We start from the raw sequence: 27,964 nt of genomic DNA, 5'->3' as shown, positions 1-27,964 counted from the left end.
TACCACAGCAATAACCTTACATATCTTTCCTTTTTACAAGGCAAAACATTGATCAGTCCCACAGAAAACCACCATTCTTTCTCCATAACCCAGCCGGGTCGTATCGCTTCTGTACACGCTTCAAGAACTGCTCATTTCTCTTACCATAACTAGACTGGACAGGCTGGTTAAGGAGGGCATAATTCATGTACCGTGGATTAGTCCGGTAAAAGTCTGCCTCCTTGGCTGTTACAGAGCCAAGGATGGTGTTTGTGCTGGGTTCTCCAGGCGCAAAGGATGTTGCCAGTTTATCTCCGGCCTTGCTGATGAGCTCGGCAAAGTCGAACATCTTACTGTCGTCCTTTACATCCAGCCAAGCGAGCGTGTAATCAATCCAGACGGCATCGCCAGCGTCAGGTTCAAGGCCAAGCACGCTCTTCACGCCTGTGACGTTCTCACCGGCTCGCATCGCAAGTGCCGGCACTGGCACCAACGCCATGGAAAAGAGTAGATCCTGGTCGCCGGCTGCTGTTGCGTTGGCCATGTCTCGAAAGGCCTGCCATTGCTGAAGGTACAGATCAGCGCCGTACGGCGCCACCAGATTGGGGAATGTGTGGCCACCGATCAACCAACGTTTCTGGGGCACGTTACCATTATTGTTCGATGCTATGAGGGCTGAATAGCTTTGTTTGGAGGTTGTGTCTGCAATTGGTTCAGCTGCGTAGAAGGCGGTAAAAGGGTTGGCGTCGCCGGTCGGTGGTGAAGAGGCATTGTAAAAGACATAGACATTTATAAAGGCCAGTTGAGGGTTGGAGCCCCCTCCCATGCTGAGGTACAAGTGCGATAGAGGATCACAATTAGCGATGAAAGCCTGCGTGGCGTTGAAAACCTGGCTGGCCTTGTCGATGGAGAAGGTCAAGATGCCGGCCCAAACCTGCGTCGTTTGTCGATAAGTCTTCAGGCTGAAGCGGGTTACAATGCCAAACTGATTGCCACCGCCTTTGAGTGCGCGGAATAGGTCAGGCTTGGATGTTTGATTGACGTTGGCGATGGTCCCGTTCGCAAGAACAACTTCATAGTTTAGAACGTTATCACAGGCCATGCCATACAGCCCAGTGAAGTAGCTGATACCTCCTCCAACGACCAGCCCCCCAACTCCAATTGATGCGAATCTGCCCCCAATGACAGTCACCCCTTGGGGCTCAAGCGCCTCGTACACATCAACCCACCGCGCGCCAGACCCTACAACAGCATGGCCCTTGTCAGCTATATTCTGGACTCCATCAATCAAGTCCAACGAGATGAGAACTCCATCCCCCGTGCTGGACCACCCGGGCCACGATCCATGGCCCCCGCTCTTAACGGCAAACTGAACATCGCTACCGCACACTGAGAGTACCTTCACGATGGAGGCTACCTGCTCCGTATTTCCGGGTCGCGTGATGCAAGCAGGGCTTAGATCACCAGCCGTTTCGCTCCAGTAACTGTTCTGAACTGTCTGGTATTCCGTCGAGTTTGGTGCTAAGAACGCTTCAGCTGGTAATTTTGAAGCCAGAATCGAACATGCTTGAGGTGCTGTTGAGCAGAGGCAACTCGCCACTGCGGGGGTAGCCAATAATCCTAAGCCTCGTAAGAGCGCTGCACGTAGCCTTCGGGTAGAGCTGTTCTGCATCGTTACTCAAGTTGATTTCGAGGCGTGATACCAGTTCCACTGAACTATGCGATGGGATAATCATGCGAGGATTAGTCGAGGTATAGAAAATGTATCTCATGTGTTTTGAGCAAACATATATCACCTTCTTCTTCGGTCTCACCGAGCTCAAGTGTGACATTCCCCGCCTTTGGGCCTCACAGATTGGCCACTGCTGATGCATGAGGTAGTCCACACATCCAATTGGCGTGCGACTCGCTTACATTCTACATACATAAGCACATATGAAAAGGCATATGGCTAACCCCGCTCTGGTGATCTCCTACCTTTACATATCTGAGTAAGGGCACGTAGAAGACACTTAGGTAAACTTAGAATGGCTCACTATTCCTTCAGACCAGCTCATTTTAGCGCCGTGATATAATACCAGAAGTTCTCGAACTCTCTGGGGGCTATGGAAAGGCTTCACATTGCTCTTCTTTTGTCTGACGTTCGTTTCTCCTTGGGGTGAAGGAGGCAAGATACAATAAAAGTTGCAGCGACTTCGAAAGCTACATCACGCAAATAGGACAAGGAATAGAGGTCAGGTAACAGTAAATCGATTTAAAGAGTGACAAGATAACAAACATACAGACCAAAGACTTCCCTGTAGCCAACACTATCTCCTCCACAGAACCAAAACAGGGAAAGAAAACGCAGAAATTCCAACACATACCCAGGAGAAGCGCAGAAACCTATGCAATATCGCTGCCATCAGAGTCAGAGAAGACGAAAGGATCATCTCGAGAGCCTGAGCCTCAGTTCCCTTCGCCCACTACACCCATCGCCGCTCCCGATTCGTAATAGCAATCCTATCATATCCTCTGGCTTTGCGACGCCTCATCAGCCTCAGCTGCCCCCCTCGCCGCCCGGATGGGAGTTAACGCAATCACGTAACATGACCACCATCTCCTACAAGTTGGTGACGGCACCAATCCCTTTCGACAAGGCTTCGATGCTTTGTACAAGTACAAGGATTGCCGCATGCAATTCAATGCCGCATCCTTGCCATATCCGCCTGCCGCATCACGGCAGGCAATCCCTTTCGGCATCGCTTAGCTGCCTTGCCTTCAACTCTGCAGGAAACGCTGCCTACGTTTCATAGCTACAATATCTCCAGCAGGATATAACCTTGGCTAGATAATGATGTAAGTCATTACCTAGGCACGTAACCTAACCAATCCTTAATGGACTGGTCCTCTTTCCCTCCCGCTCAATGCGGGGGGCACCATCGTGTTTAAAAAATCATCGTGTATTGTAAGTCATTCAGCCCCCCTCAGCCCAAGTCTTGACCATAGCTGACCTTGCCCTCCCAGAATCTTATGAACTTGATCAGCTTGTATTCTCTCTGCTATCGAAGCCTCCAGTCGGTACGCCATGCCCCTCTTCGCGATGCGCTGTCGCAGATCAGTTTCCTGACGCCTCTAGCCAGCCCGGATGTGACTCACCTCAGCAAAAGTATCGGTAAGCCGCAATCCGCTCAACCCAGCGCGTCTTGTCGCTCATCCATTGACACCATCGTCAGACACTTTAACTTTTCCAAGTATGTACCGGTATCGCATGTCGCTCGAGCTTTCAGACACCGTTTCCTGACGCGCCCAGCCAGCCCGGATGACTCAGTCAACAGAACCTTCGGTAAGCCGCATCCCACCCAATCCATTACATCTCTTCGCACTGATGCTAACACCGTCACTAGACAGTTTAACCTTTCCACGTATGTGTCGACCATGTCTTTCGATCCGACCCTCTGACTGACCAGCTCAGCACAGCACGCACATGATCCTTCTTGGAGTCATTCGACAACTCTAATCATCGACATTCCGATCATCGTACGCATGTCCCTCTGTCTACACGCTTCCTGCTTAACTTGGCTGATAACTCTCAGCAGGCCGGCCTTCCTCAGTTTGCCGCATCAATCCACAGAGTCACGAGCTCCACCATCCAGTTGACATTGTAAGCACAGCCCTAAACTAAAGATCGCTTGCCAATAAATTGGAACAGGTTCTTCAACGCCACGATGTCTTCATCTTTCTCGTTCTCCTTCTTCGCCAGCTCTTCTAACACATCGGCCTCATGGCGAGCAAAATCCATGACGTGACGAGCGTCTAGGTCGTCGATAGCTGCCTTGAACGCCTCGCAACCGAAGTAGGCCAGCTGTAAGTTAAGAATCAACATCTTCTGCTCCTACTGTTTCTGATAATGTTTCTTTAGTGACATAAACTATGCCTGGAACAGCCTTAAGCTCGAAGTGGGCTCTGGTAAAAGATCGAAGGTTACTGACCTTTATAAGGTCTTCAAAGCTATACTGCTTTTTAATTTGCTATTTGCTTGCATGCGACAGAGCATTGTATATGGTGAGAAGTCTCGTAAGACTTGTGACTATTCTGATGCTTGAGCTTGTGCATTGCTAACACTTATCTAGTGGATGTATGCTTGAGCCTCCTGGCTCGTACGGTCCTTGCCGACGATAATTCGGTTTACTGGTAGGCCATCTCTCCCTCCCGATGCTTCGCGAGACTAACTAACCCAGGAGTAGCGGACATTCTGTTTGTGGAGTTGTGTTGTTGTGGTGTGTGTGCAGAGATGCAAACCCGAGGTAGGCCTTTAACTCTGCCGTATCCTTTGATGAAATACTAACTCTATCTTTACAGGTTATATCCCTTTATATACCTCTTGATTCTCTTCACCTTGCAATGCCCTAGGGCTTGCAGCAAGATGTAATGGTTATCGTGAAAGCTTATAGGTAAAAGCTTATATTGAGGCAAAAATACCGTATTCTTATTTGTTACCTGTGTTTGCAGCCTAAAGGTTAACCTTATAGATCGCATGTATCCCCATAGTTAGATATTACCCAAGTGAGTAGATTAGCATCATTGGTGGTCCCTGATTCGTGTGACTGTCTGTTCTTCATTCCTTGCTTTTGACTTCGTGGCGCGCGATTGCCATTTTAAAGTTTTATGATTGTGTAGCACAAGCCCCGACATCGCTGTGTGAGTCACTCTGTCGTTACACTCGGGTTATAAAGAATCTCTCATTTCCCACGCATCAAGACTTCTCATTTCATCTACTTGCAAATCGCGTAGGGTGAAGCGTCGTCATCCCCGGCATCTTCACCTTCGTCTAGACACCCCTCAGCACCATGCCTACCCGAGAGAAGCCCGTCGCCCCCAGGGCCAGTCTCTTGGGACTACCTTTTGAGCTGCGTGAGCAGATCTACCACGAATACTTTACCGTCGACGGCGGCTACGTTTACGATGGAGACTCCTGTAAACTCGTACAGGCCAGCAATCAACCGATTGAGCTATCGCTACGGTACGCTTGCCGCGCAATCGCACACGAAACTGGGCAGCACCCGTTCACTCTTAACGCGATTACATTCTCGACTCTTCACAGGCAGGACTGGAGAAAGCAAACCCACTGGGCTGACTACATTATGGTTCATCACACCTCGTTCCAAGACGCCATGCTTACTCAGCTGAAACGACGTATTACACCCGAGTGCACGAGGACCCTGATCTCAAGTATTCTCAGTACCTTCCAGTCATCAGAAAAAACATAGCCGAGGCTGCAGCACTCGCTGACCGGGCCCCGGATGTTCCATGGGACCATTACATAGTCAATTCCCTTCGAAAGTTGAGGTCTCAGCCAACTACCGGCTGGAATGATAGCTGGAGATGGTGCGGCTCCACGGACATAAGGCTAAGTAGCTCAGATAAGACTATTTTCTTTAAACATGCGGCTGACCACTTTCTACCACGGGTGGCAGAGAAGGACCCTCTTGAGTTTTCGCAAGCTATTGGGGAGATTCTACCTGGCTGGGCAGATTCGCATTCTGTCTTGGAGTTCTTCAACCTGACCTTCGATCCATGGGCAATACCGTCCGTGGATGAAGTCAAAGACAAGTTGGAAGAGCTACAGTTAAGCTCTTTATGGGAAACGCCAGACAGTTGGCATCAACTGGAGGAGAAACTACCTGGGTACACTGGTCCCGAGTACCGATACCAGCAGAAGATTCGACTCTCTGCTGCCGCTGTTGCCATCAATTTCCTGGGTCAGATCTCTCGGCAACAGAGACTCTATGCATCAAAACTCGTTTTAAATGAGGATAGGAATGCTATCAGCAGTCCCGAGTGCCACGTGCTTGGTTTAATCCCATTCTTCCGAGAGAATTCAAAGCTGATAGTTGAACACCGGCTTAACCTATGGCGAAACATCCTCCCCACAAGCGTCCGCCAGGGGTGCTTCGAAATCGCACTAGATAACCAAGGTCTTGACCTTCAGGAATGTGATAACATTCCTCAAACACACCAAGCCCGGTCTTGTGAAATCGCCCGAGCTGTCACCAACATCATCATGCATATCTCGAAAGCCTTGACGAAAGGCCTGCCTTCAAGATCTTACTCTCTCACAATTGAGGGCGATCCTGATTTAAACCACTCCACTGAATTCTTTTCCACAATCATGAAGCCTTTTATCGCCTGGCTGACGGCCAATACAGCGTGCGTCGCCCAAGGTATTCTTTTGCCACCGGAACATTGCAACTATCCATTTGATACCAGAAGCTCAGGTAAAGAGATGTCAGTTTTGAGGTCGAACTTCACTCTTGACCAGCCCTGGAATTACAAGGAGATCCTCGAAGATAACAAAGACGACATCATTGGCATGTCATTGGAGTTGCTCATGACTGGCTTCGAATTTGAACCTAGGATCGTTGACGTCTCCAATGATATAATCGACTGGATGGAGATCAAGAGAGAAAATTTCCTTAGAGAAGAGATAAAAAAGGATGCCGACGGAGAGACAGCTGCTTAGGGTCTTAGTATGACAGATGTAGGTGACGCTTGAATACACAGGAATACATGCGCTCTGAGAGGAGAATGAGAATGTTGTGAGAGGTTTCTAGCTTTTAGGTATTCTAGAAACAAATATTACGACTTGATTGGATGATCAATATTGAATAGAGCTCTACTGTACCACCACGTACAGGGCTTTACTCTCATTACTCAACTTCGTTCCTTCGCTATCAACATGCTTCCTTTGTAAGTGGAAATCCCCTGGTGTCCATATGTCCCTCTTCGAGGTTTGTTTCAGGCTTCTGGTCTCTAGTCTTGCATGAGAATATTTGCATACTTGGGTCTTGAGTGCTTTTCTGTGAGCGAGGAATCATCTCACCCAAGGCATCATCACTTCCAGAATTACAAGGTAGGAAAAGGCACGATCATCCCCAAGTGGTTTTGAGTATTCAGTCAACTAGATCACAGCTGAGAAGCCCTTCATGGACTGGCTTCGGAACTGTTCGATCACCAGGCATTTGGCTTCACTATAATCACTGATTCCTGTGCTGATTTGAGCTCTAAACCATAAGTTTCAACTGCAATTAACACATCTAGCTCACTGCTTTCTGAGAAAATGACCCGGGGCCGAGGGATTTACTCCGGTGTCAGAACCACCAGTCGGGTATATCGTGCTTTTCTCAAATAAGCTGATGGCTTTCTGGTAGCCTTGATTTGCGCATTCTCAACTTCTGATATTTTATCCTCTGTCTATAAAATAGAGGCGGTCTAGTCTATCTAAATGTGTGTCGGGAACAGAAGCCGACCCATCGTCGTTCCGACCCGAACCTCGGTTTACGTCAAACTACCTAACTGTCTACTGTCGAATCAACAACCTGAACCCGCCAAAATTCAAGGAGTAGCAAATAAGCTAATACGACGACTATGAGTGGATTGGAATTATTTAGATCGAAGGAACCCCTCCTCGTCTACACCTCAAAAACACTTGAAGCCAAAACACTACACCGATCCTCGTATCAACGGGCTCAACCTAGACAGCAATTTTCATAAATACGAGGATATTTCTCACTCTCACGATGGCAACAATGGCTTCAGGCAATTTCTTCAAGGCAGCGCTTGACAAAGGCGCAGGGCCGAGCCTCGGATATTGGCAGATGATGCCCAGCACCAACATCTCACGCATGCTCGCGCAGACGCCTGGCTGTGACTGGGTGTTGATCGACTGCGAGCACGGTGATCTTGACGGTTCGTTGACAGAGCTGGACTCGACGAATAGCACTGACTGTGAGCAGATCGAGATATGCGCCAGTGCGTCCCGGCCGTTGCAGCAGCTGGCGCATCGCCGATTGTGCGGATCCCGAGTACAGAGCCATGGCTCATTAAGCGTAGGCGCTATTGACCAGCTTTATCTAGGGCGTTACTGACGATTAACTAGGGGCGCTGGATGCTGGCGCGCATGGAGTGGGAGACCAAGTATGTCGAGTTGAACTGAGCAACTTGCTAACACTCGCCAGATTCTCGTTCCCCTCCTGCAAACAGCGCAAGAGGCTCGCGATATCGTAAAGGCCGCCAAATTTCCTCCCATGGGCAACCGTGGTTTCGGCAGCCCATTCTCCATGGATCGCTTCAAGCCCGTCCCTACTTCGGATGAGTATCTACAACAGGCCAACGACAGTCTACTAACCCTCGTTCAAATCGAGACAAAGTCTGCTTTGGATAGTCTCGAAGAAATTGCAGCCGTCGAAGGTATCGACGTATTATTCATTGGCCCTTTTGATCTCGGTGAGTCACTCAGCAGCAAGGCTTGGATTGCATTAGGGGCTTACACCGCATAGGTAATAGCATTGGATATCCGATCCTCAACGGTGTTGTGAAGCCAGAGCTCAAGGCTGCCGTTAATCGCATTCTTGAAGTTTCGCGTAAGGCGGGGAAGAAGTGCGGTATTTATTCTTCATCTGCGGAGCAGGCCAAAGGATATGTCGAGGCTGGATTTGATATGGTTCATGTTGGGACGGACTTCGCGATGCTGCAACAGGCTACGAGATCTGAGATGGGTACTGCTCAAGGGAAGGATTTAGGAAAGCGCGTAGGCTATTAAGGATCTTTGAAGACGTCGAGATCAAAAGAGGTCACATACTTTGTAGTCCAGAGAAACATATAGGCGTGCGTCCTGTCCTCGGTGATCTGGCGACTATGGCTGGCTTTCAGCACTTCGGTTCACTTCTCGGACACTGATAAATCTGCATAGGGTCTTCTTAATAATATCTGCCGTGCGATAATATATGTTCTGGCTTTAAATTGTATCTGCCTGTGTTCTGCAATCCAGCGACCAGCAGCATAGCAGTCCAAGGCTACTGAGACAAGGCAGTGCTCACATGCATTTAATGCATTATACAAGTGCGCGAGGTAGCCACTGTCTGGTTATTTATGCATTAATAAAACAGATAAGCTGCTCTTGATCGTTCTGTGTTATATCTGAGAATTCCATAGCCAGTCACCAAATAATAAGACTTAAGGAACTCCCCTGCAAAGCTGCTCTCTTCATGTCAGGGTAGTAAGTATTAGCTGAAAATATAGTCAAACTACAGTAAAATAAAGATCTCTGACAATTGCAATTATTAAAGAAAGAGATAATTACTTTTATTTATTAAAAGGTTTATAAATTACATTCACAAAAGCAGTTCACAGGTGAGGTGTTGGAGATATATAAAAAAAAGGAGGTGAACATAAAAAGTGCTTACAATAAGCAAAATTATAAAGATGGCAGAAGATATATGGCAATATATGGTAGTATGTCGCATGGAACCTAAGTACACATTTACATGGAACCTAAGTAATACACGTTACATCTACTCATATCACAGCTACCTACTGCCTATCTACTCTACAGGTCACAAGGGCACACGTCGGGATTCGAACCAACAACGCTTGTTGTTGTGACCTACCTTCGTAGAGCTCTGGACACCGGCCATTGCCATTCCGTCATTGCTCTACGACAAGGGAATACTGAGTGGAATTGGTATATAACACTACCCCTGTGTCTATTGGGGACCTTGTGACGTGTCTGGAGCTTGTGTTGAAGTTAATATCGGGTTGAGTTTATGTGTGACTGGACTGGAGGGCGAACCATGAGCAGTGGCGAAATCTAGCAGCTGTGAGACCCACGGGTAAATGACAGCACCCTTATAAAATAAGCTGATTGTTGCCCAGTAATTTCTCCTGCGTATTGGATCAAGATTTGATGTGGAGGTCCTGCCAATTCGTCAGCTCGCGTCATCGTTCATGGGAGTCGACGGACTCATAATAACTACCCAGCAGAAATAGATCTGGTTTCATCTACTCCATTATCAAGACTCATCCACGTGCCGTGGTAACCTCTGTGTTAGGTGCCAAGCAGCTTCAACGACAACCCTTCCTCTCAACACGCGCTAATCACTGTCATTCATCACACATATCAGCAGCGTCTCTTCACGAGTCTCTTTGCAACATCCTGAGGCCCTCTTACATACTCACCGAGCTCCTATTAATGAAATAGTGATGGTTTCCAACGAAAAAAAGGGGAGCCAGTGCCCGATTCTGCGAGACTCATCCAACTCAGGGATGAAGCATGACCAAACTGGTCGAGTCTGGCAAAGCTGGGCATACGGCCTGCTCCAGGAAACTATGATGAATTGGTTACACGGTATCTTGTATGAAGTTTGTTCAAGTAATTATCATCCCATATTCGCTGAGTGTACAGTAGTGAACTATGGCGACCCGTCGTTTGGGTCACGTAGGTGCACCTCTCCACCGTACAGTGAGCCTTGATATCCTTCACCAAGCGCTGAATGATCTCTGCAACTCGTATCGTTAGATACTTGGGATACGTGGCGCTTATTAATCCGCTTGAAGAGCCACGTCCCTTTGTTATTGTTGTATCGAGTCCCTCTGATTGTTGCCATATCAATACTCAACGAATCTATAGCGAGTTTACCGGCAAAGAAAGTCTAGTTGGGTCTCACCTTGCGCTACAAACTGGCCTAACCTATGGACTGGGCTAATTATCAACCATGATGACGTTATGGTTACTATCAAGGTTTGTCGTCTCAGTTTCTCAAAAAGCTGTGAACCGTTTCGGCCAAGCAGCCATCGAGACACAGGGCATAAGCCCATCTTCATAAGTTCTTTAGGCGCTTTATCCTGTCTCTGAGATAGTAACGGCGAAGTGATTAATAGCACCCTTGAGGAAGGGCGAAAGGCGAGTGGTAAATTCCTGAACGGCCTGGATCAGTCCATCGTATAAGAGGCGGTATGAGGCTGGACACTGTCTACTGTCTTCACTCGCATCACAGTTTCAGTAGTAATCTACCAACTTTTTGTATTTACAGGCCCGCTAGATCATATTCAGCAGCATGAATTGTCCTAACTCTGCAGGTGTTCCTCTATATCGCGATCAGTTTGATACAGGAACGCAGCAGAGCGGACAATTCATGACTGCCAAATCGTCAGGCCGAGTAACAAAGTCGATTGATTTACGGTTTCATAACCAATTCCTGTCTTTCATCTAATCTTCCCTGCCAGTTTCGTCCTCTTCAAGGCAGTTGTTCAGGACAGCGGCAATTGGGCTGATGCCAGAGACGTCTGGTACGCTTGGGCTTGTTGTCAGCGGGTAAACGGGTTTCTTGGCTGTTAATTGATCCAAAGCCTAAAGCAAATAAAACAGTTTCTATCTCTCTTATTTTTCGGCCTTTTCGTCGATATTTAGCATTTCTACTCACCGCTTCCAGCTGCTCGTTAGTGAATGAAGTTGAAGGATGAACTGCAAGTTCAGCAGCTTGATCTCTGTATATTGTCCTCCCTATATGAAACCACATTAATTGATATCACGGTTATTTCTTTACTCTACGGTATCTCTTCATATTCTCGTGTGATCTCGTAGCTAGATGAAGTGATTGAGAATAGATCCAGCCCAATCGAAGCTTCAATAAAGATCACACGACATCTCCCGATAATACTCCGCGATGACTAAGGAGATATTCGGTATTCATTTCTATTCTCTTTCACCTTTTCATTGTTCTTTTTTGCCTTCCGTTGATTAACGGAAGTGGCAGAATTGGCTGCCTTGCCGGTGAGTCACGCCTGAAGACAACCCTCAGCACCAAAGCTAAATCATGTAAAAGAGGCATTTTCTCCTGCACAACTATATCAGTCGCTCTTCATCCCTATATCTCCCACATCATATCTTCACTTTTCTCCATAATTTCTCAAATAGCTTCAGAAAATGGCATCTCCAATCTTTGTATTGGAGGCAACTTCCCTCAATGCCATTCGATCCCTCCCCTCAGACATCTATCTTGTCCACGCAACAAACTGCATCGCCGAATGGGGCGCTGGAATCGCTGCCGAACTAGCAACAGTATTCCCTGCTGCTTGTGGACAATACAAAACCTTCTGCAACACAACCATACCTGACGCATCAAGGTGGCCGTCGCGAAGTCTAGCGGGGAAATGCTACATCATTCCGCCTCAAGCTTCAGACGAAGCGAGAGGAGCGCCAAGGATACATATAGTATGTCTGTTTACTAGCTATGGGTACGGAAGAGCAAATCCGAGGACGGGAAAGCCTGGGAAGGACGGTGCGGCAAAGATTTTGGCGCAGACAAGGGCGGCGTTGAAGGAGATGAGGGTGCAATTGGAGGAGCAGGGACAGGAAGCTGAAGGTACGCCGGTGATATACTCCCCAATGTTTAACTCGGGAGCATTCAAAGTGCCGTGGGAGAGTACGTCGCGACTTATCGAGGAGGAGTTCGAGGGTTTTGATGGCCGGTGGTTGGTAATGGCGCCTCCATAGGATCATGTTCGTGGTTGTCTTTCTGCCCGTTTGGCCAGATATGGGTCTCATTTACAAAGGTATTAAATATTTCCAAGATAAAGCCTCACTCTAGCTCCCTTCAGCCAGGATTAGTCTCATTTATAACTCAATGGGTCGAGGTTTCGCGATTTCTTTTCGACGTCGAGTTTAATCTACCGCTTGGCTGGATGTGGATATAACTTTAGACACTAGCTCGTCCTTCAACAACCAACAAGCGACCGTGGTGTAGTGGTTAGCATTAACGCCTTCCAAGCGTTAGAGAGGGGTTCGATTCCCCTCGGTCGCAAATATACAACAACCCGCCAGGGTTTCCTTTTGGAGATTTGGTCTCCAGATTATAACCTCATGTTTTATCTCATTCATTTCCTTATTTTCATAATGTAATCTGTTTATTTCATTTGCCGCTATCATCACAATAATTAGAGTTAAAGTACTCTGAAGTACTAAAATCCATTGCGAGTGATTGAACAGCGCCAGAGCTTCATGCCAGCGAATGATCATCAGACCTGGAGTATTACTTCACAACATAGATCGTTCACAGGATAATACAAAATAACAAATACTTCTCTTACCTCTCTACCTATGTTCAGATATTCCTGCCTCATCCTCATGTCTGCCATTGAATGTTTGGGGTGATCCTCTTTTGCAGTTCCAACAGCGGTCGATCATTCTTCCGTTGAGCCCCACCTTCCCGCCTCGCCCACAAGGCTCCAGCTACCGCATCATCATCAAGCTCTCCATAGCCTCTCAATTCAGCTCCAGCTCCATCAACAACCGCAATCGCTCTCCCTCCCATCTTATCGAAGCACCACATCACACATCACACTTCCGCCTCGATCCATCATGGCATCCACAGATCCCAAGACCACAGACGACAAGCCCGCTGAGCAGAAGCCAGAGCAGAAGCCCGCCGCTCTCGGCGAGGACGACGAGTTCGAGGACTTCCCCGTCGAAGGTACCACTCCCATAACCGCCGCTTCAAGGTTTATATTGAGTACTAATGACGTTTAGACTGGCCAGAGGATCAGACCGAGGCTGCAAAGGGCAGCGGCGAGACAAAGCATCTCTGGGAAGAGAGCTGGGACGACGACGACACGAGCGACGACTTCTCGCAACAACTTCGGTGCGTACAATACCCGCGAACACTATTGAAGCAGAGCTAATGTCTATATAGCGAGGAATTGAAGAAGGTCGAGGCTGCTAAACGCCGATAGAGTTATGTTGTGACGATACCGCGATTCGAACCGAATTATAGATTGGGATGGGCGAGTCTGTGGAAAAGACAGATCAGATGAAATAATTAAATACCAATAGAGGCGCGCGAAAGCGCCATGAAGCATCTTTGAGCGTTTTGAATGTGCTTTGACTGTGTCAGCTTGTGTTGAACCACGGATCCACCACCAGTGCTTCCTGGTGACAGAAATATCGGGACATATTCGTGGTGAAATAAGTCAGCTATTGTTGGTTTCTTTTAGCCTCGTCATTTAAGAGTCTTGAGGACTTCGACCTGTAGATCGAAACCTCATACCGACACAGGTCTTTACACGACCGTAGGGTGCTGGCATGGCTTCCCATTCCATAGCAAACATGGTCGGTCTGAATGCAGGGTGTTTTGTTTTCTTATTCTTCTTCACGAAGTAACAGCTTATGCGATCTGCACATTTGCAGCGTTCTCAAACATCTGCATTTGCAGGCTCCAGATTCCACAATCAAGGCCTTCTCACGGGTACAACAACCGGAACTGCTTCAATCGTAGGTAATGCTTTTATAGCGCTTTCGCGCCTCTATTGGTATTTGGTATTTAATTATTTGATCTGTTCAGTCTTTGCTACAGACTAGCCCTTCCCGCCCGACCTTTTCCCATTTTCATAGCCCGTCATCAACAGGTTCTCATAGACATCGTACTCCAACAGGTGTGGATATTATTTACTTACTCGACAGAGCGGTAACACCGGGCAGCTCCTTGCCCTCAAGAAGCTCCAAGCTGGCACCACCACCGGTGGAGACGTGGCTGAGCTTGTCCTCGACGCCGTACTTCTTGGCGACGGTGGCGGTGTCACCACCTCCGATGATGACGATCTTGCCGTCCTTCTGGACAGCGTCGACGACGGCGTCGAGGGTGGCCTTGGTGCCGCTGGCGAACTTCTCGAACTCGAAGACACCGGCGGGACCGTTCCAGAGGATGGTCTTGGCCTCGGCGATGGCCTCCTTGTAGAGCTTGACGGACTCCTCGCCGCAGTCAAGACCCTGCCAGCCATCGGGGATGCCGTCCTTGTCGGTGGCGTAACCAGTGTTGGCGTCCTTGTCGAACTTGTCGGCGGTGATGTAGTCAACGGGGAGGACGAGCTTGACGCCCTTGGCCTTGGCCTTCTCGACGAGGTTGCCGACGGTCTTGGAGCCAGCCTCGTCAAAGAGAGAGTTACCGATGGAGACACCCTCGAGAGTCTTCTTGAAGGTGAAAGCCATTCCACCGCAGATGATCAGGGTGTTGACCTTGTCAAGGAGGTTGTCGATGAGCTGGATCTTATCGGAGACCTTGGCACCACCGAGGATGGCGAGGAAAGGACGCTGGGGCTCCTCGAGAGCCTTGGCGAAGTACTCGAGCTCCTTCTTGACGAGGAAACCGGAGGCCTTCTGGGGCAGGTCGACACCGACCATGGAGGAGTGAGCACGGTGAGCAGTGCCGAAAGCGTCGTCTGTTCTTGTTAGCATCATGTAGCGTGGGGTTGTAGTTCGATTAGAGACTCACTGATGTAGACGTCACCAAGGGCAGTCAGACCCTTGCGGAAAGCCTCGACCTGAGCCTTGTCGGCCTTGGTCTTGTTGCCCTCCTTATCCTTGGAAGAGCCCTCCTCCTCAATGTGGAATCGAAGGTTCTCGAGGAGAATGACAGCGCCGTCCTCAGCCTTGTTGACGATCTCCTCAACCTCAGGACCGACACAGTCGGGGGCGAAGGTGACCTTCTTGCCGAGAAGCTTCTCGAGCTCGGGGACAACGGGCTTGAGGGAGTACTTCTCGTTGGGAGAGCCGTTGGGGCGGCCGAGATGGGACATCAAGATGACGGACTTGGCGCCATTCTCGAGGGCGTACTTGATGGTGGGGAGGGCACCGACAATTCGCTGGTTGTTGGTGATGTTCTTGTCGGCGTCGAGAGGGACGTTGAAGTCGACCTGAGAGGGGTTTTGTTAGCTAGAGTTTGAGGTGGCGGGGTATTGTTGAGGCTTTTTGGGAGAGACGTTTGAACCGTTGAGCTTGATGGCTATAGCTTAATAAAGAGCTGGTCAAGTAATTGATCGAGGCACATCTCGCGCAATTCCTTCGATCAATTGTTCGTGACATCTGATGATATGATGCGGGGAGCTCAACCAAGCTCAACAGCTTCATCCCATCGCGGGGCATTTTTTTCTCGCCGACTTACTCGAATGAGGACTCTCTTGCCCTTGACGTCAACGTCAGTGATGGAGAGCTTGTTAGACAGCGACATGATTTCGATTCGAGGTATGAGTGGATGAGGATGTAGGTCAAAAGGTGATGTCGAGGAGAAGAAGGGAAGAAGAGAGTTTATGGAGGGGAGTGTCAGGTAGTAAATAGCACTGCTAGGCTCAAGGTGGGGGTCAATCTTCTCAACGCGATGACGCTGCCGCTGGCGTTGGCGGGGCTTTCGCGGCTGCACTCGCAGATGGTGGGATGATGAGGCCCGTGAATGCCCCTGGAGCAAGCACTTTAGCCATGAATCTGGCGTGAGATGCCGACTTGTCAGTGGACTATTGCCTATTCCTCTATTCATGATATGACATGATCGGTCTCGTCTCGGTCGGTCCACTTGTCAAATCACTCACTCACTCCCTTCACTTCATCGTCTCTTAAGCAGCCTACCCTAAACACTCAGCCCATGCACTTTATGCAGCCGTCAACATCGCCGGGTTACGGGCATCGCCCTCCGGCTTCTGGCGATGCGGATGCGGCAGACCCGGACAGACACGGGCCGTAACTACACCGCCGAGAACCACGCCTTTTACGTACAGTTACCTTGTTGAACTGTTGTATGTAATGAATTGCGACACCAAGATGCATCCATGCATGATATGAGGTCTAAGCTAGCGGGGGTAGAAGCTGAAAGAAGCCCATGTTGAAACAATATCGATTAGCTGACCTGATAGTGAAATTCGATATGACACGTTCTCATGACTGTTGAATCTATGGGTATCGAAGCTTGAAAAGCATTGCCACAATTTCTCAGACCACTAAATGGTCTCGGTGAAATATATCAAGACAGACCGTACCACGCTTCACACCTTGCTGGGTTCCCTTGCAATCTCCATTTAACCTACACGCTGTCACTTAACGGCCGAGATCAATTCCGACCCGTCAGCCCTACAATCCAAAAGAATTACTTGATGTCATATCATGATTATTACCCGGACACCCGATTCACGTTCATCCACGATCAACCCGTTTCCTAACTGGATAGAATGCTGCTTTCAGATTCGACACACACGGCTTTGAACAGGGTCTCAAGTGCTAAAGACAAAAAAGACACATTTCGTCTTGACATTTTTAAAATCTACCGAAACTCCAAACGAGACTCACGTTGTAATTCTAAACATGGTCCGTATCCCAACCCAACCCAACGCAACCCATAAAAGAAGGCCGTGCAAGGTAATTGCCGCAAGGGTCAGAGTCTCAAACTCTCCATTGTAGGTCCCAGAGCATGCCAAGTCGTGCAGTATATGTAAAAAACCCCAAACGCCGTTTCTATGTGACGGCTGAGACAGTAACAGTCGACGCAATTTAATGTTCATCATCGATCAATCAGCTCAAGGCCAATTGAAAACGTTCACCAGGCATCATATAATGAACTTAGTCAGATGCTGAGTTTGTCAAGGACAGGTATGCTGTCCAAGCAATACCAATTGTTGACACAAAAGGCTGCAAGCATGTTAGCGATCATGGTTTTCTGGGGCGCAAAAAAATGACGTACCAGTTGGAACTGAACAGGCATCAAGCGGAAGTTGACAATCTGCACAGCAGGCCAAACAACATAGTTGGCCTTGAGAGTTGGAATGTACATATCTCGAAGCTTGTTCGAGACGGCGCGACGGCCACCACCCTCAGCGATAGTCATGGTGGTGTAAAACACAGCCAAACCGAATGGCGCAAAGATAAGCTGATCGAAAGCAACGCGCTTCATGGCGGGGACGAAAGCGCTGGTCTTGGTGACGGGGAAGACTCGCTCGAGGAAGCGGAACCACTTGAACTGCACGGGAGCCATGCAGAAACCGTATGCCATGAAGCGCGTGAGACGTTCAAAATCGAAAGGTGGAGGAAGGCCGACCGAGTCGGGGATCAGGTCGCGATCGTAGAAGGGGTTCTTGCGGTCGAGCTCGTGGATCTCAATAGCGATGCCGTCGTTCTTCTTAAGACCGCCCGGCTGACGAAGAGCTCGTTCGCGAATGGCGGTGATGGATTGGGCGACTGTGTCGGCGACGCCTCCGAGGATGGCGTTGGTGACCATCATGGTCATGACTGGAAGGTGTCAGCTATATGGCATTGGGCGAGGGCTGTTTATGGTAGCGTACGTGGTCGCTCGTCATAGTACGAGTTGAATCGAGCTGTAAGTCGTGCGATGAATGCCATTTCGATTAAGAATACGATGGTATGCAAAAGAGGCTGGTGATGATGTCGTCAGCGTCGAGTCGCATAAGTAAGGCCTAACAGCACAAAGAAGAAAGGACCAGGAGATTAAAAAAGAGATGAAAGAAGCAACGAAAAAAAGTAGAGAAGTGCGCAAAGTGATATCATGAACAAGCGAAAAAAGAGCTTGTAGCGATGACGATAGAGCTGGACAGTAGTTGGGGAAAATACTGGGGAAGCTAAAGTGGCGACGGATCATAGAGGTGGGAAAAACAGGGCGTGGGTGAGTGAGCTTCGACTTACGATGCGACCGTAGATGTACTTCGAATTGATGGAGCGGATGAACCGCCTCTGGTTGAGTTCCCACGTCATATCGAGAAAGATTTGAGGCAAAAGCGATAAGAGATGCAGAGATAACCGGGGGCACAAGGAGGGACACGATGCGATTTTAATCCCTTGACGGTGGTGATACAAAGGGAGAAAAAGGGAAGAGAAACAGGAGTGAGAATTGATCTGCCGTGCGCAAGCGCTGAGGAATGACGGCGGCGGATCCTCTGTCTCGAGGGCGGGTTCTTCGCTATAAAAATGACGACAGGTATCCCACTCTCACGACGCACAGTTCGATCTTGGCGTTTTCAGGGGATGCTGGGAGTCTGTTGGCTTCTCGTAGCCCTCGCGATCTCGAGAGAAAGACGACGATATGAAAAGAAGCTTGTGTGTTGTTGAGAGAAGAAAAGGAAAGATGGAGGAACGGGATTGGGATGGATCATCAAGTCATGCGACCAACGTCCGGTCTCAGCTGGAAAAGCAACAGTGCAGCGCTGACGATATTCAGACGGTGTCGCAGACAGCAATCTTCTCCACGTTTCGCCAGGCATCAGCGGTAGCCCCTCATCTGGGCATTGGACTGACACTGTGCGGTGACCCAAACGCCTCTGACCTACAAATGCATGACTGGGAATTTACTTTACGTACGGCCGTTACACGAGTGCATAATGTAACCGTATTCAATGCCGTAATTTGGCCTTGTCTTTTGGCTTTACTAACTTCGTAGTATTGAAGTCTGTGTGCTTAGGTTAAGCGCTGATACTGAACCCTGGTGGTTTTATGGTGGATCAGTCTCCGGGGATCCCGGCCGGGCAGAGGTTCACGGGCTGACACCGGCTCCGAGGGTCCGTTGATCTGTTACAGAACTGCTACCAACAGACATAAGAATAGGCGAGTAGAGCAACAGCGGAATGCAGTTGGGTCTGCAATGTATTTGACACGGTCAGTGGTGGGAAACAACGTGTAGCATCTATTACGTTTCACATTGAGGCAGTGCTGCTCTCGGCAGCCATAGGCGTATCGCAAGCCAAATGTGTCGCAAACCAAGCTTACTATCGTCGTCGTATTGTAATTCTTGGGCCTATAAGCGCTTGTTAATGATCCAAGTACGGGATTGCCTTGTAAGTGGCATCCTTCCGCTGCCTGTTGTTTATATTTCCCCGGCCGCTGAGTGACGATCACGTGGCACACTGCGACACTGAAGATGTACTTCATGTTATTGCAACCTTTTTGCGCAAAATGGTGGTCTTGTTGATTTCTCTTCGACTTTGAGTTTATCGCTTTCCCAGCCACACCATGAATGATGAAGGCTGTCCAGTGAGCGAAAGATCCAGGGTCCTCTACTAGTAGCCGCTCTAAACCCGCGCATCCGCTTCCCGCCCATGATCGCCAGGTCCCCCACGTTAACTTGATCCGTATTTGTGACTGCAGACCATGTTGGGATGTCGGACTGAACATGTTATAGCTAACGAAGTCGTTGATGGACCAAGGCGACTTGATAATAGCGGAAAATTCATGCCTTATCGCCTGCCTTGTATGAAGAATGCAGCCTTCGTTCCATCTTGCTCCCTCTCATCATGGCCTCCTGCACAGCTCCGCTGTTCCCACAGATTTATAGAACCTAGCGCAATCCACTTCGACTCTCTTGGCCATCTTTTGACGCAACCACAAAATATCGACATGAGGCGAACCGCATTCCCAATCGCAAAATGGTAATCTTTTCCTCCTCGGCAGACATTGGGCCATTTGAGTTGAGAATTCGCCCGTGCAAGCCACCTGATGCCTGACGAATCAATAGACGCCGCCATGTCTGTACAGCCTGCTTCCGCAGCAGCTGAAAACACAGACACCGTGAGGCTCTGGAGAAAAGGAGGAAGGATAAGCGAACGCCTTGGTCCAAAAACGGCCGCAATGAAGATTGATTTATGAATGTAAAGGGTCATGACACTTTCCATCGTATCATCTTGAACTCTATCGCATCTTCTTCGCCATGGCTGAACTTGCTACACTCGGCTCCTTAGTCTCCGAGCCAGCAAATGACGTTCGATCCATGACTCAACCGTCAGTCTGTCAGCACCTTATTCTGTGTCGGATTCCCCAACTAACTCCATGCCTTCAAAGAGGTCTAGCCAATCCTCAAGTCTTTCCTTAATGAAAGTGTCCAGCTCCCAAGGCTCCGTAGAGAGGGCCTCAAAATCACCACCCCAGAGATAGATGTCTGCTTCCATGGTAGTTCCGTCATCGAGGGTCGCAAGGATAGCCGTAGGGGTATAGAGATCGCCCTCAAAGTCGTCTAGCTTCTTCCGCTGCGATTTAGTTTCTAAGAGAAGTATAAACCCATCAACCTCATGATCATCCTTCTTGATGACTGCAGGATAATCACGATAATTAACGGTATACCTAGCATAACCGGAGACCTTGGCAGGATGCACGAAGGCCTCTACAGTGCTTATCTTTGTGGCATCTCCCGTCAACGCCCAAGCAAGCAAGGGCAGCGCCCGAAGCGTGCCGTACACAAAGAGAGGTCGTGGTTGAGAAGAAGCGGCCATAGTGATCAAAACTTTTGATAGTGTGTGTGTGTGTGTGTGTAAGGAGGAAAAAGTACGAGCAAGCAAACCGGGGCAAAGCTATATTAAATACCTAGACAGAAGTTGGCCACCCGCTTTATGGTTTGCAGCGTGCCAGAAACAAAAGCCTATATTCTTATTGCGAAACTCCAGTGGTGAGATTTATATTATTAATTAATAAACTTAAGCGTTTGTTTTTCTTTTATTCTTATTATGATCCGCTGGATCCTTATATAAGGCTACTGTTTTTTTTGTTTTTTTTTTTTGGGCTTCTCTGTAGAAAGGCATTATTATAAAATTTAAAATCTAAAGGTTTATCTCCCACAATCGGTTAGTTGCACGTATTTAATGTCACTAATGCCTAGGTGGTAAATTACTTTACTAATAGTATACTGATTAATGGTTAAAGCTTATAATATCCTAATGAGATATATCACTAATAGTATACCTGGCAGTTTTAACTATAGTAAATCAAGGCAAGAAGAAACAAAAGTTAGATACCCTTTAAGCGTATAACACTGCTAGAAAATTATGTATAGCTTTCTTATCTACTATAGAACTGCAAAATAATATTTTAAAAATAAAAAGAGAAGTAAGAGTGGTAAAAGAACTGACAAGTCCTAGTCTTACCCCTGCTTACCTTACATTTATGCTCGATAACCTGTGCACGGTGCTGTGAACACTGGTATATTAATACCTAAGATTGTAACTGTAGTTCTGGTATGAAGTAACATAGCCAATCGTACCCTCGATGTACCTCAGCGAGAGCCCCTTGTTCATATTGCCCATTGCAAGAGCTTTTTTATGGTATTATGATACATAGCAGAGGGGGTTACTCGGGCCTGGAGGATATGGAAAAAAAGCTCTAAGCAAAGAATTAGTTTCAATTGTTGGGTAAGGCACTACGCAAACAATAGATCCAGTTATTATACAATGTGTTTTGAACGTGTATTATTATTATGATCATCACATTGGTCATAATATCCGGATGGCCTATTGTCATGTCGAACCTGGTGAGAAGAATAGGTCTAACAATAACTTACTACATATGCAAGCAATTATAGCATTGATTATAGCTGTTTGCGTTGTCTGAGATATCTATATGAGAGATGGATGTTTCCGTTCTCACTCCTGATCTGAACACTCAATTACTTACTCACTGAAACGACACGACCTCTGGCTTTTCTCTGGACACTCATTCAACACTGAATCATGCCTCTTTCTATTGGCCTGGAAATCGAAGGTGTGGCTCTGAAGCCAGTCAACTCTGCTCTCGAGTTCCCTCCTGAATCGGAGAAGCAACTCTTCATCATTGTCGAAAGTCTTCGCCGCGCTGGTCTTTCTTCTCGCGTCTACCTGCCTTCGTCCACTCGTGGTGCTGGACCCGACTACAGCATCTGGAATGTTACCATGGATGTTACTGTGAGCGAACTTACCTCTGGCTCGGAGTTTGAGAACTCCAAGTTTCTTCGACGCTTTGGGTTTGAAATCGTCACTCCCATCTTTCGAGACATTCAAGATGATGCTTGGATGGCTCAACTCCATGCTGGGCTTGATGCAGTTGGGAAAGCTGTTTGCTGGAAGGCAAACCGAAGCACTGGCCTTCATGTCCACGTTGGACGTGAAGGTGACACTACCAAGTACTCCCTGGTCGAAGTCCAGAAGATCGCGATGTTTTACTGTCGCTTTGAAGGTATGAATCATTTGCTATTGTTTCTTCTGCACGGTGCTGATTTGAGTAGCTGCTATCGATGAGTTTCACCCTGCGCACCGCAGCGAGGAGAACGAGTACATCATGTCCAACCGTCAGAACCCTGTCCTAAAGGATCTCAGCATTTCCCAAGTCTACGACAGAATTGGTGCTTCGAGCAGCATCGAGGATGTCTGCAAGCTTGTCAACCACTGTCCTGGTGAGACAAACTATGATGGTTACCATGATTCGCGCTTCTTCAAGGTACGCTCGGAGACTTTTTTATATCGACTCCTTTTCTAATTGTTTCATAGGTGAACTTCACTTCTCTACAGAAGCATGACACGATCGAGTTTCGTCAGCATGAGGGAACAGTGGATGGCAAGCAGATGATCAAATGGATCAAGTTCATCACCAAGTTTGTGAACTTCGCCATCTCTGCCCCAATGACCACCATCACTTCACCTGGTGAAAGTTTCGAACATCTTCGCCAGCTGATCGTTCCTCCCAATAACTAATCGACAAGGATCATGGGTTTTCTCATCTTTCCTCTACCAGACAAAAGAAGCGCATCAGTGATCAAACTGTTACTCGACTAAGGAGCGAAGCCAAATAAAGCGATCAAGCAAAGTGAATTCCGCAGGACGACAGCATGGGAAGAGCTACTTACCGGAGGTATTGGGATTATCGAGAGAAGCCTCGTTGAAGCAAACAGCCAGGTGACAGAATGCGTGCATCTCATGCTGGAACGAGGAGCGAAGGTGGCTGTCGAGACAGTAGAGAGGGCGATCAAAATATCTACGGAGTGTGTGGTGCCTCGAAATTTCCCATGGGTATCCGGATGTGCTACGGATCATGTTCTCAGGAATGCATCACTAGGTAGTATATATGTACAGCTTAAGGTGGTGAAAAAGGATCGGAGGGCACCATTCAGGGTCACATAGCAGAAGAAAGTCCCGGTTGATGAAATGGAACGAACTGAGAAGTACAACAAACGAACAACAAAGAACTGCATTACGATGCTATGAATGAACTTGCATGACATTAAGCAAAGGGTATACTCCATCCATTATCCGTCCGACCCATCCAATCCGAACCAATTCTATAGCACAAACCGACCGACCGTCCGTCCCATCCCTTCCCTTCCCATGACCCTGAGAAACACGCTCACAGCTAGACATGCTAAGACAGCTCATCATCCTCATGCTCCCACTTCTTCGTCCCCAACTTCCGCATCTTCTTTGGACTACCGTTGCCATTGACTGGTACCGGGCGTGACTTTTCACCACTAACACGCATACGCTCCAGCTTCCGTCCTAGATTGGCCATGCTATCGCCGCGAGATGACTTAGAAGAAGGCGCAAAGTCCTCCCGCTCCTCAAGGGGCTTGCGCTTAGTGGGGCTGCGGGAAGCGAGCTCACGCTTGAGAATACCGTTTTCGCGACGGAGGCGATCCACTTCCTCTTCGAGATCTTCGATAAGAACGTTCTCTTTATCGCAATCTTCGTCAGAGGCGAGGCCGCGCTCGAGGACTTCGACTTTACGGTCCCAATGCTCTTCGGTACGTTCTTGCTCAATGGCCATGGAGTTCTTCCAGCGCGCCATTTCTAGTGCCAGACGTTGCTCAAACTCCATGGCACATTCTTCGCGAATGGCTGCTTCAAGATCAAGCATGCGATCCTCCATTGTGAGGAGGTGAGCTTCGGCCGCGACGCGCGCTTCGCTTTGACGATCGACCTCTTCGCGCAATTGATCCGCTTCCTCACTAAGACGCGCGATCTCAAGCGCTGCAATCTCCATCGTCGCACGTTCATCTGAGCTCATTGGTGGAGAGAAGTTTCTATACGATCCTCCACCTGCGGGCATGAATGGTCGTGGATGAGGATGTGTTGGACTGACGGAGCGATTCTGAGCCATTTGTGGTGGTTGGGCGAGGATGGTTGTTGTGATTGAGGGGACGCGAGGGACTGTGACTTCACGGGCAAGGGCGCTGTATCGAAGGATCTGAGATGTGGCGTTGAAGTCGCCGCGAGGGTCGGCGGTGACGATCATGACACCTCTTTGAGGGTTGCGGCGAGGAGCTTGGGAGTGAGAGGTTGAGGATGAGGGGAATGAGTTTGAGAAGAGTAGCTCAGTGAGTTTGCATTGTCTGAAAGGAACGATATTGGGCTATTGCATGTTAGTCACTGCCCGTCACTATCACTTGGGTGACTTACCTTGCTGGAGCTAGCAGCCTCACTCTGTGTCTGGAGGCATTGGCCGAGGTACATCAAACTCTCGTTGATCTTACCAGCCTCTGCAAGAGTGGCACCCGCTGTCTTGGCCTCGCGCGCACGCTCACTGCCCGCCAGATCAACAATGGTAAATTTGTTTCCTTCCCAGGGGCCAGGTCTTCTGCTACGAGTTCGCTTTTTGACTTCAAAGACAAAGAATCCATGACTTCGGCTTGAAACACTGTTGCTGCCAGTACCGGTGACTCGTCGCTCCTGCAGACCAGTCTCAATAACGGTCAATGCCTCGTTGTAACTGGAACAGATAACTTTTCGAAGGCCAGCGACAACCTTTCGGTCTGGCGATAGCTCTGTTGACTTGAAGAGTAAAGGACGTCGTCGCACTTCTTTTGTGGCGCCGGACTTGACAGCGGGAGTAAGGAGATCGTAGATTCGGTCATTGTGCACTTCGTACATCGAGATGATGACCACATATTCGGCCGAGGGGTCGCAAGAAATGTCGATGTTGCTCACGTCGGGGAGCTGTGGAAGAGCCGAGGGGCGCACGGTAATTCGTCGAGGTGGTGGGGACATAACACCATCGGGCTTAACATCATCTTTAGTAACATTCTTTACACGAGTTGAAGTAGTAAGAGACATGAAATGTCGAAGACCCCGCTTGGGCGTCTTGGGACAGTTCAGAGCGCTAGGGGACGCAGGCAGACTTTCGAGAGGTCTTCTACCACGCTCAGAAGAACGATCCTATCGCTCCTTGAGACGTCGCGTTTCCTCTGCCTCGCTAACAAGCCGTACACTTTTCGGACTTGGTGCGCAGTCTGCCGGGAACGCGCCTGGGAGGTTGGCGACCAGCTTGGAGGCGGGGATGTTGACATAGAAAGGCTTTGGGGTCTGTCGTACAAGCATTGGTGTACCGGCGCGTGAGGGCGCTCGTGAAGCAACTGAGTCGCGAAAGGGAGGGTCGAAGAAGTGGGACGCGGTTGTAAGGGAGGACTCGGCACCATCGATGGCTTGAAGAGAGTCTTGAGCTGTGAACGCGGCGTTGGGATCGAGAATGTTTTCGCCGATTGAGCGGAAGAGGACGTCCATCGTGAGTTGGGTCAGGCCGCGTTGTGTCTTGCTTCCGAGGATCGTATGTGTCTTCGTCTATTAGTCTCCCTGTTTCATTGTTGACATGGTACTCACCTTGCCGGAACCTGTCACTCCCAAGGTAGCGACGACAGCGTCTGTTCCCTCGCCGCCCTCAGGCGCAAGCACGCCTTCGACGAAGGGGACGATCTCTGTGCAATGAAAGACATCGAGCTGGGTTGCATGTTCCTCAAAAACCTGGGTGAACGCGAACTTCTCAATCGCCCTACGTCGATCTGTAGGCGGATTCAGAACAATATGCTTAGGATGTGAGCCATCTTCAGCGGGCTCAACGTCAAGAATGCGATCGCCATCACCATGTCGCGTAGGCGGGGGCCGTAGCCGTAGATAAACCTCAAACAGGTTATGAGACGCTTTTCGCTCCATGATGCTGCTAAACACGATGTTATGCTTTTCGCTTAAACAAAGATGCAGGAACAGAATGGATCGTGGACGAGACTTGTTTAGGACGGTGGATTCATAAACGGAGCGTTGACGTTACAATCCTGGTCGGAGGTCCAGTGTTTACTCCAGTTTCCCTTGGCGTGCTGGCTGGCACGACAACGGCTGAAAACGGTTGGAGGGGCGGGCGATAAGATAAGATTAGATAGGATAAGCGCTTTGGCGCGCGGGTGTTGCACGGGCCATGCCGAAGCTTTCACGCCATCGCGAAGAAAAAAAGTTGAGTGGAGTTAAGTTTTTCCTCAGGCTTTAGTTTGTTCTGGCCTCAAGGACAAGGATGTAAGCCAATTGCTTGAGTGGTGTCACTTGAAGTGGTGCATCGTAAGGTTCAAGCGATCACGATTAGTTTGTGTTGCTATTCGTTCCAGCTGAGCTCAATCGGAAGATGCCTTATCGAGAAGTGTTTCTTCTGCGTCTGTAGTAAGCTGAGATCCAATTCACATGCCAGTCTGAAGCATGTTTGAAGCTTCGTGGCAGCTAGGATGCGTGGCAGCAAAGAGTCATCAATGAACAAGGGGGTGTGCGAGTGTAACTAACGCAGCCAATGGCATAATCTCCAGAGCTGCTGATTTCCTGGGGAGAGGTTGACTCACCCAAGAGTCATAGCCATATCCCAAACGTATTTACGTGTTCATACTGCAGAAGCTTTCACCTTAATTTCGACTGTGCCGCTTTTTCGTTACACTCATTGTCGTAAAGAGTAATGCCGAGGCGGCCATTGGTAAAAATCTCTGAGGTAGATCCTCAAGAGGGGCGCCGTTTACTGGGCAATGGCGAAGTTGCGCTATGAGTAGATTGTGACTCTAAAGAATTGGTCTGGCGCTAAAGGGTTTTGATGACGGAGGTGCTTTTCGAGAAGAAGAGGGGAATGAGGGGCTGATTGAGGTTGATACTGGATTGACAATGGGAAAAGCTGCAAGGACCAGCAGATGGCATTGGACTTTGAAGACGACAAGACGTAAAGGCCAGTGTGTCTCAAGGTATTGGTCGTTAACAGGCATCTGGAGTTGAGCCTAAAAGTCTAACCGCCAGAAGGAAGTGAAGTGAAGCAAGCATCTACTGTCGGTCAATTCTTCTACGTAACCATCAACAGAATTCGGTATCCAGGCACGAGACGGCGCGTAACGCTCTTAGCTTGCCTCACCAGAAATTTTCTTCTCCATTGGACGTTTCTGCGTCGAGACTGCGGATACTAAGTAATTAGTCCTCGTCAACTCCGGTTGTCGCTTAAAAACTTTAGACAGCGGAGAGAAAGAAAGAAAAAAAAGTTCAGCAATAACCCCACCAGTGTCCGTGGCAACATCATATAGCAGAAGCTTGGGACCTTCTTATTCTTTTTCGGGGACCGAGGTATCGGTATCCATTTTCTGGTGTTATTTCTAGCATAAGCGAGAAGACTGACGATGTTTCTCGTCTGATGCCGATGGGAATCCTCTTTTTTTTTTCCTTTTTTTCTGGGGCGGACTTTTTTTTTTTGAAACTGGACTTTTTTGAGGAGCTGGCATTGGCCACTGACATAACCGCCTGCGTTTGCCCCTGTTTGACTGTGGAGTCTTTGTGAGGTGCGGAGCTTTTTGGAAAAATGCTTGGCCTTCTGTTGGAGGGAGACGGAGGA

The 27,964-nt window shown here is 48.7% G+C and overlaps 11 protein-coding genes, besides 1 other annotated feature; 5 read left to right on the top strand and 6 right to left on the bottom strand.

Moving 5' to 3' along the window:
- Nucleotides 1-52: 52 nt before the first annotated feature.
- FFUJ_09397 (related to 6-hydroxy-d-nicotine oxidase) lies at nt 53-1,651 on the bottom strand (the record flags this gene model as incomplete). Its single annotated transcript, XM_023568705.1, has 1 exon — nt 53-1,651. One exon carries the CDS (start codon nt 1,649-1,651, stop codon nt 53-55), a length of 1,599 nt encoding a protein of 532 aa, XP_023435860.1.
- A 1,983-nt stretch (nt 1,652-3,634) lies between these two features.
- Nucleotides 3,635-3,844, bottom strand: FFUJ_09398 (uncharacterized protein; the record flags this gene model as incomplete). The annotated part of the gene is made up of 1 exon (XM_023568704.1): nt 3,635-3,844. One exon carries the CDS (start codon nt 3,842-3,844, stop codon nt 3,635-3,637), a length of 210 nt encoding a protein of 69 aa, XP_023435859.1.
- A 964-nt stretch (nt 3,845-4,808) lies between these two features.
- On the top strand, nt 4,809-6,481 carry FFUJ_09399 (uncharacterized protein; the record flags this gene model as incomplete). XM_023568703.1 has 2 exons in its annotated part: nt 4,809-5,167; nt 5,218-6,481. 2 exons carry the CDS (start codon nt 4,809-4,811, stop codon nt 6,479-6,481), a joined length of 1,623 nt encoding a protein of 540 aa, XP_023435858.1.
- Nucleotides 6,482-7,547: 1,066 nt separating this feature from the next.
- Nucleotides 7,548-8,560, top strand: FFUJ_09400 (related to 2,4-dihydroxyhept-2-ene-1,7-dioic acid aldolase; the record flags this gene model as incomplete). XM_023568702.1 has 5 exons in its annotated part: nt 7,548-7,707; nt 7,755-7,847; nt 7,898-7,935; nt 7,977-8,244; nt 8,298-8,560. The coding sequence occupies 5 exons, from the start codon at nt 7,548-7,550 to the stop codon at nt 8,558-8,560; spliced, it is 822 nt and encodes a 273-aa protein (XP_023435857.1).
- Nucleotides 8,561-11,722: 3,162 nt separating this feature from the next.
- Nucleotides 11,723-12,292, top strand: FFUJ_09401 (uncharacterized protein; the record flags this gene model as incomplete). The annotated part of the gene is made up of 1 exon (XM_023568701.1): nt 11,723-12,292. One exon carries the CDS (start codon nt 11,723-11,725, stop codon nt 12,290-12,292), a length of 570 nt encoding a protein of 189 aa, XP_023435856.1.
- A 235-nt stretch (nt 12,293-12,527) lies between these two features.
- Nucleotides 12,528-12,599, top strand: a tRNA (tRNA-Gly).
- A 557-nt stretch (nt 12,600-13,156) lies between these two features.
- On the top strand, nt 13,157-13,527 carry FFUJ_09402 (related to Putative 26S proteasome complex subunit sem-1; the record flags this gene model as incomplete). XM_023568700.1 has 3 exons in its annotated part: nt 13,157-13,268; nt 13,325-13,436; nt 13,488-13,527. The coding sequence occupies 3 exons, from the start codon at nt 13,157-13,159 to the stop codon at nt 13,525-13,527; spliced, it is 264 nt and encodes an 87-aa protein (XP_023435855.1).
- Nucleotides 13,528-14,239: 712 nt separating this feature from the next.
- Nucleotides 14,240-15,797, bottom strand: FFUJ_09403 (probable phosphoglycerate kinase; the record flags this gene model as incomplete). XM_023568699.1 has 3 exons in its annotated part: nt 14,240-15,009; nt 15,063-15,483; nt 15,732-15,797. 3 exons carry the CDS (start codon nt 15,795-15,797, stop codon nt 14,240-14,242), a joined length of 1,257 nt encoding a protein of 418 aa, XP_023435854.1.
- A 1,376-nt stretch (nt 15,798-17,173) lies between these two features.
- FFUJ_09404 (related to glomerulosclerosis protein Mpv17) lies at nt 17,174-17,950 on the bottom strand (the record flags this gene model as incomplete). XM_023568698.1 has 3 exons in its annotated part: nt 17,174-17,242; nt 17,295-17,839; nt 17,893-17,950. The coding sequence occupies 3 exons, from the start codon at nt 17,948-17,950 to the stop codon at nt 17,174-17,176; spliced, it is 672 nt and encodes a 223-aa protein (XP_023435853.1).
- A 2,402-nt stretch (nt 17,951-20,352) lies between these two features.
- FFUJ_09405 (uncharacterized protein) lies at nt 20,353-20,823 on the bottom strand (the record flags this gene model as incomplete). The annotated part of the gene is made up of 1 exon (XM_023568697.1): nt 20,353-20,823. The coding sequence occupies one exon, from the start codon at nt 20,821-20,823 to the stop codon at nt 20,353-20,355; it is 471 nt and encodes a 156-aa protein (XP_023435852.1).
- A 1,230-nt stretch (nt 20,824-22,053) lies between these two features.
- On the top strand, nt 22,054-23,049 carry FFUJ_09406 (uncharacterized protein; the record flags this gene model as incomplete). XM_023568695.1 has 3 exons in its annotated part: nt 22,054-22,534; nt 22,584-22,795; nt 22,846-23,049. 3 exons carry the CDS (start codon nt 22,054-22,056, stop codon nt 23,047-23,049), a joined length of 897 nt encoding a protein of 298 aa, XP_023435851.1.
- Nucleotides 23,050-23,713: 664 nt separating this feature from the next.
- On the bottom strand, nt 23,714-26,274 carry FFUJ_09407 (related to rabkinesin-6; the record flags this gene model as incomplete). XM_023568694.1 has 4 exons in its annotated part: nt 23,714-24,700; nt 24,748-25,503; nt 25,555-25,899; nt 25,945-26,274. 4 exons carry the CDS (start codon nt 26,272-26,274, stop codon nt 23,714-23,716), a joined length of 2,418 nt encoding a protein of 805 aa, XP_023435850.1.
- Nucleotides 26,275-27,964: the final 1,690 nt, after the last annotated feature.

Source organism: Fusarium fujikuroi, chromosome FFUJ_chr09, assembly GCF_900079805.1.
Source record: "Fusarium fujikuroi IMI 58289 draft genome, chromosome FFUJ_chr09".
In the NCBI taxonomy this organism is placed as follows: Eukaryota; Fungi; Ascomycota; class Sordariomycetes; order Hypocreales; family Nectriaceae; genus Fusarium; species Fusarium fujikuroi.
This window is presented reverse-complemented; position numbering and strand designations above follow the sequence as displayed.